The sequence below is a fragment of the Eufriesea mexicana genome, unplaced genomic scaffold (assembly GCF_001483705.2).
Source record: "Eufriesea mexicana isolate 0111107269 unplaced genomic scaffold, ASM148370v2 scaffold598, whole genome shotgun sequence".
NCBI lineage: Eukaryota > Metazoa > Arthropoda > Insecta > Hymenoptera > Apidae > Eufriesea > Eufriesea mexicana.
Genome location: NW_016908752.1, coordinates 371,424 through 382,853, shown reverse-complemented (window position 1 = coordinate 382,853; position 11,430 = coordinate 371,424). Strand labels below are relative to the sequence as shown.

General features: G+C 23.8%; 1 protein-coding gene across 1 annotated transcript in view; it reads left to right on the top strand.

Moving 5' to 3' along the window:
- The first annotated feature begins 6,296 nt into the window (after nt 1-6,296).
- Nucleotides 6,297-11,430, top strand: part of Taf3 (TBP-associated factor 3) — a 17,259-nt gene continuing 12,125 nt past the window's right edge. The window contains exons 1-5 of the mRNA XM_017897906.1: nt 6,297-6,374; nt 6,569-6,740; nt 6,913-7,155; nt 9,364-10,538; nt 10,678-11,250. Coding sequence (XP_017753395.1) covers nt 6,575-6,740; nt 6,913-7,155; nt 9,364-10,538; nt 10,678-11,250 — 2,157 coding nt within the window. The 5' untranslated portion in view covers nt 6,297-6,374; nt 6,569-6,574. The remainder of the gene's footprint in view (nt 6,375-6,568; nt 6,741-6,912; nt 7,156-9,363; nt 10,539-10,677; nt 11,251-11,430) is intronic.

Below are 11,430 nucleotides of genomic sequence, written 5' to 3'. Positions count from 1 at the left end.
TAATACTTTTAGTTACATAAATATGTCTGCACTAATTAAACGAAACTTGATTCGAATGGCAACAAACGCGTAATAAGCGCGTATCGTAATAAAAATTATTTCATCGATCTAATCATAGATAGAGATTCCACACATTTGATTTTCAAACTGGATCAGTGCCGATGTTTTACGATTGCAACAGACAATCGCCCTCGCAATGAGAATTTCTCATAGCGAACCGTATGTTAAGTTTACCCGTGTATGTGCACGCTCGCCTGTGACTAAATGCGCACGACAGACTGTAATATAAACGCGGTTATGTTCCTGTAAGCCGCCGTGGGAAAGGTAATCGGTCAGAAGAAAAGCAGACTAGGCGTATACATGTGTATAGGGCGGCACTCGCTTTCAATGTCCTGTTATATGATCTAAATAATTTTGTAACGGAAATTGAATTTTGTTCGAAAATTTATCTCTAATATGTACATATATACATATTTACTGGATTCTTTCGAAGGATTTCTCGTGTTAAATTAAAGCTAATAATTAATTCAATATAAATTGAACTTCCGTATACAAAAAGGTCACTTTATTCAAATTCATTCATTCTTTATATTATTTGGCTTCTACTTAACATTAATCGAATAAAATTTATTTATTCGTAATTTATTTTAAATTTATTAAGCCAGTATTTCATGTAGACGATAATGTTGTAAATTAAATAATCAACTATTTCTTCCTAGTATATTTTATGTTATATTATATATAATACATTTAATATATTATATAATAATATATTATGCATAAGCAATATACAAAATATAAAAAACGCATACAAATTTGATTTACTGTTATGTACTTTCAATTTTTGCAATTTCAACTAAAAGGAAAATGAAAAAATCAGAAAAGGTATCTGATACGTTTTTCGTTCGAGATTATTATAAAAGAAATTGACTTTGAACATTCATCGAATCGCAGTTACGATTTTTATAAATATAGTTAAAACACCTTTGTTATTGTATATGAACAAGGATGCAATCGAATTTATACTTCATAAGATACAAGTTATCATTTTAGAAAATATTTGATTTCCGATAAAAATAAAATATGATTATCTACGTATCAAAGAATTTATTATTTAGTTAAAATTATTAAAAATGCTATAAATAAGCACTCATTTTGAACCATGAAAGTATCGTATTTTGACTTCCATAATTCGCTTGCATAATGCTCTCCAAATATTACATTGTTTAATTTTTACTTATAGGAACATGTGAAGTAGAAAATTCATAGAAAATATTTAAAATCTTTTACAGTTAAAACAGGTTATACTTAAAATTAAAACAAAAAATTTGTGTAAATATTACATACCATTTTAGATTATGTTTACGCTTTTCTGATTCTACTAACATTGAATCTTAGATCATTTGCAAAACACAATTAAAAATGTCTGAATAACATAAAAAAATTAATTCTTAGAGTAACAATACTAAGTATAAAATAACGATAACAACGCGTTCGACAGTATTTGTAACAATAAAAACCAATTAATATATGAAAAACGATTTATTATATTATGAAAACTATACTACTTTTAATATTTATAAGAACAATATAGATAGAATTAATCAATAATAGTTAAGTCCGAATAATTAAACTCTACTATTTGTTATACGGATATTAATATTCGAAATCGGCTTTCGTAAACCCAAAATTTTAGATAAAAATTTACACAAAATTTTTTAAACGTGTATATACAAATATAAAAGTTAAACTTCTTGAATTATTTTCAATTATTTTCTGAATTATATAATATATTTGAATAATATATTTATGAATTTAAACCGGTAAAGTACTATATTATAATATTAGAAATTAATAATTCTATATCTTTTTTTAATTATGAAAAAAAATTAAACAAAAAAACACTTCACGAAATCCACGTTCGTGATCAATTTAAACTGTTACAAAATAATACTTTATTTGTTTCATCGATCAATATCATAGTTAAAAAGCTGGCATATAGGACACTACGTTTTTGTACAAATTTTCAAAGTGATCTGTATAACAATCTTATAAAAAATATCTTATCTACATTTTTTTTCCTTATGCCATTGATGATATACTTTTTAAACTATAAAATATTACAACAGAGACTGTAATATATCCTTAATATACAAATTTACTATAAAAATTTCTATATAAAAAATAATTAAAAATAGAAGTTATTGTATTTTAAAGACATGTCCATAAAGTCTTAAAATTCTATAATTAATCTAAATAGTAACAATGTCCAATTATAAACTACTAATATAATATATGTTATTATTATAATGTTTTAAGTAGAAGAATGAAGAAATATTTTAAAGTCCGCCTAAAAAAATATATGTATACATAAATTACCTTCTAGCAAGGATTAACAATTGTACATTTTCTATAATTATAATACAAATATAAGCAGAATTTATTTGCTTTGCTTTTACAAACATAATTTTGTTATGATTCTATATTAATTTTAGTATTTTTCTTATTTAATCTCTCTATGAGTTTGAGAAAGTATTCTTTTGATTCAATTGTAAAAGAAAAACTATATTTTCTATGAATATTCTATATATAAAAAGATTCCCCCAAAAAATAACCAAATTATTTAATAAATATGAGTAGAGCTTTTGTTGAATTTAGAAATGTAAGCACTATTACTTTAATTATTACATATACAATGACTCTAAATACATATTATAGATTTTTATACAAATTATTTTTATTGTTCACGAGAAAATAATTTATAATATTCAATGTGAAATGTCTTGTATTAAATATTAAAGAAATACTTCAAAACATTTTATAAATTACAGTAATAAAAGAAAGTTTATGTTATATATGCCATTAAAGCTTTTATTTCTTTAATAATTCATGTAGTTTTAAACATATGTGCAGTTCTTTCACTTTCTTTACAAAATAAACAGAAATATAAAATAAAAGATATGAAAAAAAAATAAAGTTTACAACATAAAATATATATACATTAAAATTAATTATCTGTTTCAACTTTTTAAGAACTAATTATTATTAATCTTTTCCTTTCAAAAAATTCAAATTTTCCCTAAACAGTTATTTCTATACAGATTACCAATATATTCTATATATTACATACATATGGGCTAGAAAAGTTTAAACATATCACTCAATAGAAAAAATTTGTTTTTAATGTACCTTTATTATTAAAGTTTTGATTTTCATTTACTTGGTAAGTTTCAATTGAAAAGAATATTATCCAAATAAATTCATACTGTATAAGGAAATTATGTATTGTATGTAAACATTATAATATGTATAAAAGTGACATTAAATATTTAATACAGAAACTATAATATTTGGAACTAAGAAGGTGAATATTTGCAACCAAAAATTCATTATCGGTTTAATTCAGTTCTGTTTGAAATGATTACCATGTAATAGTTTAGTGGAAACTTACGAAACTTACTTACTTATATGGATAATAATAGCAAACAAAATATTTGTAAAGTATCTAGTAAATAAAGATATTTCATTTACAATTTATTTAAACTCTATTATGTATCTTTATATGTAAAAAATTCATACAAAATAAAAAAGGTTTGAAAGAAAAAAAATTATTCGCTTTCTCTAAAGTTGAACCTGGATCCTAATGCATAGCAACATTAATCATTTTGAATAGAACTGAATTAAACCGATGATGAATCTTTGGTTGCAAATATCTAAAAAATTATTGAATAGTGGCCTGTATAATCATATGGCTTCATCATCAAGGGAACTAAATCTATCATCCTGCAAAATGTGAACTAAATCGGTGACCCCAAGACCTTGTACTCTCCTTGTAAGTCATGAAAAAAGTCTTATTTTTGATAATGAATATTGTAAAACATTATGAATACAAATTTAATAATTTTCACAACTCTTAAAGTATAATTTTTATCAATTTACACAATATAGAAGCTATATAAAGCAATAACTTAAGAAGGCAATGCAACAATGAAGAAAATAAACATCATGTTAGCAAATCAATCAAAAGTTAATTAAATAAATTAATTAGACAAATACACTCTGTATATCCTTTTATTTTATTTTATTAATATGATATTGTATTAACAATAAAGTATTCAAAAACATGGATCATATAAAAATAATAATCTTGTAATTTATTATATCAAAAAACAAATTCCTTGGGAAATAAAATATAAACATTTGTTTTGTGTCAAAAGAAGGATATTAACTAAAATGATTAGATAATTTAATTAAATTATTAAAATATTGGTCAAATATATCATTACATTTAAGTTACAAGAACTGCATAATATACTTGAAATAGAAAAGAATTTTAGAATTCTTTATTTTTCAGTTCTATATTTTTGTAATTAATAAATGATCTAAACATAATTAAATCTGTTATAATATTATACCTCACTGTATAAACCATCATGTTTAAACATTAAATCAAAATTTTTATTTTTCTATCACAAAATATATTTAACTCATCCAGACACTTCCTAAATTTAATATCTAGTGTCTAAAATTTCCTAAAATCTTTAAATTTATTTAAAATTGTGTATCATATTACTTATATTATAATTTATTAATCTATGAATTATTTTGTTTTATCACTGAAGAAGAAAAATATATTCACGTTTTCAATGTTACTTATATTTTAATAACATCTATCCATTTCTCTTTATTTACTTAAATAATTTATTTTCTTGTATTATAATTTATCAAAACTAAATAAAATGTTATACGTATAAAAATAATGATAAATTTTATTGACAAACTTAAATATTGCTCTGTTATAAGCACTAAATTTAAAATTAAATGTAAATTTAAATGTAAAAATCACTAAATTTAAAAACATAACAATCACTAATATCCTAGCCTCTATTTATAGAGATTAGGATAGAGCTTAGGTAGCGATATAAATCCACCTATTACTTGAGATTTTAAAAACATTCATTTAAACTTATATGTATGTGAAAAGGTATTTCCTAAACATTTACACAAAAATGACATATACCTTATACTGGAATTATAACTAAAATCACTATATTTTATATTTTTCTAAAAATGATTAAATTTGTATTGTTTCCTTTTTAAATAGTGAACATACATAAATCTTTTATTAAAAAAAAATATTATATTATAAATAATTAAATACATGGAACTTTTTTTTATACTTAAGATATTGTAATAGTAATTATCTAATATAAAAGATATTCTATAATAATTAATTTTATTTTTGAACAATATGCAGTAAAATTATTATGTAATTATAATTAATACAAGACAAATATTTATATAAATAGAAAAAAGTCAACTATTAAATTTTAAAGACATTTAATAAATTTGACAAAATATTGTAAAAATTAAAAATATTTTGTAATTAAAAAATAAAAGCTATTTTATAATAATTGACTATTTTAATATAAATTTATCGTAATAAAAAATAACAACTTCACATATCATCTCCTATTTTTTAATTACAAATATAATTACCTCAAATGTAATAATGTAACACTATATGTATATTTCTTTAATTATTATATTATTTTCATTTATTAACATTAATTTTTTAACAAATGCGAACTTATTTTATTTCTAAATATTTAAAATATAGATTCTACTATTATTAAATACAGATTTTGTTAAGTTGTTACAAGAAAAGAAATTGCTGCCCTTAAATAAAGATACACTATACTCATTAGAACTAGTATTGTGCTATGCGTTATTTCTGTCATCTCTCTATTTATTAGTCTGTGGATGTAATAAATATTAAAAATATTAAAGTTCTTAATATTATTCCATAAGCAACTATGGAATGCAGTACATTGATATTTTTATTTCAAGGAGAAAATATCTTTTTCTGTAAACATTATAGTTTTTTTGTAAAATTTGTTATGGAATTAATTTATGGTTACATAAAATTGTATTCATATAATAATATTTATATAAATGTATATAATAAGCAATATAACAGTAATGGTAGAATATTCTAAAAAATTAAATCCGATTAAATTTTATATTTAATACAAATGAATTTAAACAGAACTAAGACAACGCTACCTTTTTTACTTCTATGACTGAAGAAATTATCCGCCATTATGGTATATGGTGTATAATATGCATCAATGGTTACGAAGGAGCAAAAATACGTTTAAAAGAAGATGTGAAGGCAGTGGAACGTATTTCGTTTTGTATCTGTTATCTTACACTTCGTTATGTTTCATAAGTAAAATGTGCATTATTATCGAAATGAATTGCACAACTTAACATCGAAGTGCTGAATGAAGCTAAGTAGTGTAGTAGAAATGTATGTATTTTAGATTAATAAGCGAAAGAATTAAAAATCTTGTACAATTTCTTTTACGTTGGTAAGTGAAAACAATATTTTATATTAAAAAATTTGTATATTTATGTAATGAAAATAACCTATTAAATCTAGTTACCTTTTATTAAAAGATGAAGCACATATCTGTATTAAATTTAAAATTGTAATAATCTTCTTTCAGTTATCAATCGATTGGTATTTTTCATTATAAATAAAAACATTATTATCTTATTTCAGCTTAAAATGTCAACAGAATATAGTAGAAGTGTTTTAAGAATGGTGGTTGCTCAAATTTGTCAAACAATTGGATGGCATTCGATTAATTCTACACCGTTAGAATTTATGGTTGATCTTATGCAAGAATATATTTTGCAAATTTCAAAACTTACTCATCAATATGCAGAAATTTGTAAGTACTTTTAAATATCATGAAGATTCTATTAAAATTTAATAACATATGAGAATATAATTGACTGTGCAAGTCATTTAGTAATTGTAAAAGTTAAGTGATGTTAGTTTTATTTAGCTTATACTTCATTATATTATTTTAGTTTAAAATATATCATTGAATATTTTTTCAGTGGGAAGATCAGAAGCAAATCTTGATGATTTAGGTTTATCATTTCAACATATGAATATTGATATACAAGAATTAATAGAATATATTAAAAATGTAGATTCTGTCCCATGTCCTGTAACAGTACCTAAATTTCCAATTCAACGTGAAAATCATTTAAACTTTCTGAAGCCTGGAAGTCGAGAAGTTGTAACAAGATCTGTACATATACATGAACACTTACCAGCTATGTTTCCTGATACTGAAGGTAAAATATATTATAAATATATTTATATGTATATACATTGTATATATATGTAACATTTTTGAATAACATGTCAAAACATTAATCATTTTGAAGTTAGAAGAACAAAACACTGGTATAATTAATAAGATAAGGGATTAATAAGAAAAAAGTTAATTAATTTTTTAGTAAAATTTGAGGTCATCCAATGTAAGCCATATTCTTTTGGAAAGTTACTTCAAGCTACCCACTTGACTGAATAAAAAAAAATACAATTATTGATGAATAATTCACATAAGTATTATATTTTATTATGATTCAAATATAAAATACATATTAGTAACAGTGTATTAATAAACACTTGGTAAAATTATAACAGTGGTAAAATATAGAATAATGTAAAAACAATTTTAATTTTAAAGCTTCCAATAGTAACACCCCCAAACTGTGTAAAGTTTAGATATTTTATTCACTTTATAATTAAATCTATTTTATTAACATATTATGAGCATATAATACTTTTAAATTTTATTATACAATTCTACTGTACTATTAAAGAATGTAAATAAAAATTCAATGCTTTTATTATAAAATTATATTAGGTGTAAAAAGGAACTGGTGTATTCATATATTAAAAATGAGTATTTCATATTATAAAATTACTTAATAATATTTACATGTAATAATATTATATGTTTAAATTGAAACAATCATTTATAGTTCAAAACTCTTCCCTGATCATGAATAGTAACACTATTTTTAATTCAACTGTTTATGGTATATTTAAATTAGAATATAATGTAACTATAGATTTATATTCCTGATCCTTAAAGAAGCAATAAAATTATAATTCTGAAGTAAAAAGATAAAATGAGCAAAATGATAATGAAGTAAAGGGTTTATTTATCCATATCATTAAAAAATTGTTTGAATTTGCACATAAAATATTTAATTTATATTCGTAACTATTTTTATAAAATAAAATTTTCATAAATAATGGTAAAATATCTTCTATATATCAAAGCATTTTTTACATCTTTAGATTGACTTCATTTATTTGCAGTATTTATTTGAAAAATTAAACTTAATGTATTCATCTTGAATAACTCTTGAATTCTATATTGTATAATAAATTTTAATGAGAGGTATATGTTTTCACATAAAAATTGCATTACATTTATATTTTGAATATAAATAAACTTGTATTTGTTATATTCAAAAGAATGTAATATTTTTTTTAAATTTTCTAATCTACAAAATTGTTTAACTTCATTTCTCAAAATTTGTCTTAATTAATTTCAAATTAAAGATTCTCTATTACTCACAATTTCATTAGAATAATAATATATGTATGTTATACATGATAGCTTCTTTCTATGTATCTTATTATACCCTTATCCTAATGTAAACTGATTAATGTATTGATCAATTAAGAAATTGTTTTTACAAGTTTTCCTTTCAACATTTTACTAAAATGTGTAAAATAACCATTGTCCTTATATTAGATATCCGAGTAAATACTTAGCACATTTTCTAATAAAATTAATATTTTTATATGTATGAACAACGTCAAAAATTGCTAATCAAACTCTTTAATAATATTGCACTTTACTTCATTATTTTATAAAACAAATTCTTTAAAAATAAAGAAAAATATTTTATTCATTATTCAATTTGAGAACTATAAAAAGTTACTGAATTTTTGTGTAAAGCAAGATATTTATTTTAGATCAATATTTGTTTAAATAAAGCTATCTATGAGCATAAAAGTTAAAACAAATTTTGTACAAGTACAGATTGTAACATTTTGTATAATCTAAAATATATTTGACTTTATATGCAGTAATAAATAATAATTTAAGTAACCTGTGAAATAGTTATGTAACTGTATATATTGAAATAGATCATTAAAGTTTCTCTTTTATTTTAAGTTATGGTTCAGTTAATTAAAAGCAAAATTTCTATGTAAATATAGAAATAAAAGTATATTTTATATACATTGAAGATAACCTAATTTCAAAGAGTTAATATAATTAGTAATCTACATGAAATAATTGTTCATACAAAAAATTGAAACATTTTATTTACTCTTAATAACAGTCAATATGAGATTTTTAGTTTCTACCTTTTTTTTATAGAAAAATGAAGCTTAAATTAATTAATATTTACAAATAATTAAAATAATTAGAAAAACTTTGTCATTATTAAAATAGAGTTTATCATTTTTTACAGAAGAATATGTAGCAGAAAAAACAGAAAATTTAATGAATGGAACATCTGATATAACATTAAGTAATGGAACATCAAGCAACAGTTCTTTGAATGCATCTCCTCATAGAATGTCACCACAAGTAGTTTTTAAACGACCAGGAGATCCTGTCTCATTTGAAAGTCCTATAGTTAAACGAGTAAAGGTATTAGAAGAAGGTAGGCCATTACGTGAAATTCATAGTGTTATGATGACTACTTCAGGTTTTTTATCACCTGCTCGAGAAGGAAAATTACCTGAAGCAAGAACTCCACATCAAACCCGTTCAGATTCACCACAGCCTAGTTCTTATCCAATGGTACCTCCGGAACTAAAATATGATAAGAAACCAAAAAAGATTATAAAGAAAGGATTAGAAGATTGTAAACTTGATAAAGAAAATAAGAAAAAGAATCGTGCTAAAGAATTATTTAAACCAGATAAGATAGATGATAACAAAATTAAAAAGTTAGCTGGTATGAAAGAATTAGCTAAATTAAAACCACTAAAGTCAGTAGGTGGGAAGTTTCAAAGTACTATGCCAAGTTCTTCAAATAGACCATCTACGCCTAAATTAATGTCACCTAAGACAGCTGGTAGTCCAAAATTACAAAAATCTACACAACCAAAGACAAAAACTGAAAAGGTAATTGATCTTACTAGTGGATCTCCACCATCTAATGAAAGAAAAGAGGACAATATTGATAAACTTCCATCAGAACCAGACAAGCAAAAGTTAAATATTTTTAAAAAGATTTCAAAGCCACGAGAAGATAAAGACAAAGACATATCAGAACAACATAAATATAAAGAGCTTGATTCAAGAGAAAGTTCCCCGGGTTTAGTTATTGATGAAAATATTGACAAACAGGCACTTCGTAACGATACTGATGTAAAACGAGAAGAAAAGAAAACTCCACATACACCAGATGTTCACCTTCAACCAGATGGAGGAGAATTAATTGATTTACAAAGTCCAGGATCAGATGTTTATATGTTTGATGATATGTCTCCGCCAGGAACTCCAAGTACACCAAGAACTCCAGAATTAAATATGCCCATAACACCCACAGACCATAAAAAAAAGAGGAAAGAAAAAATTAATAAAAAGAGGGAATTCAAATCAAGAAGTCCAAAGCATTGCGTTAGTCCAAAAAAGGTAGGCTGATTTTTGTTTAAATATAGCATTACACAATATTAACACAAGTGCACGCGTGCGTGTACGTATATGCGAGCACTATTAACTGCTTGAAGAAGACGCTGAAAGACATCGCCGATATGCGATTACCGTTTTTCAGACAAAGATTACCAACGATGCGCCAGAACAGGATATACTAGATCGACCAAAAACTCCACAGGCACCCGAACCGCAAATTTCCAAAGAATCAAGTTTTCCACCAACACTTCCATTTCCCTTTTTTTCAACATTTCCTCCAGCACCTGGTTTAATACCCCATCCTATGTTTCCCAGATTTCCATTACCTTTAGGAAGAGGTACTAGTGGCCCCCATCCAGCAATGACAAATTTACCATTACCACCCCGCTTTTTAAATTTACCACAAAAATCTGAAGATTTTTCCACATTACAAAAATCTAAGACTCTCGATCGGGAAAAACCTCCTTCAGCACCTTCCTCCACTGAAGCAACGCCTTCAATGACAAAACATGAAAAAATGGAGAAAGAAAAAGGAGACAAATCAAAGGCGGTTAAACAGGACAAAGAGATACTTCCGACAGTTCCTACAACTACCGTTGCACCGCCTTTATCATCTGCACCTGCAGCACCAATTACGTATCCTAAACCAGTACCTATTGTGCCGTTATTATCTTCAAAAAGTCCCAAAGTTGAAAAACAGGATAAAAACGATAAGGTAATTTTTATACTTTACTTGTTATTTAAATTTTCTTTTCTACTTTAATAATTATTACAATGTTAATTCATAAAAATCAATAATCATTAATATTTGCATAAAATATAATATACATTTAAGTATGTACTAGGAAGGTTCAAATGGAATAGTAAAATACTTTTTTCTTTTTTTTTTTTTTTT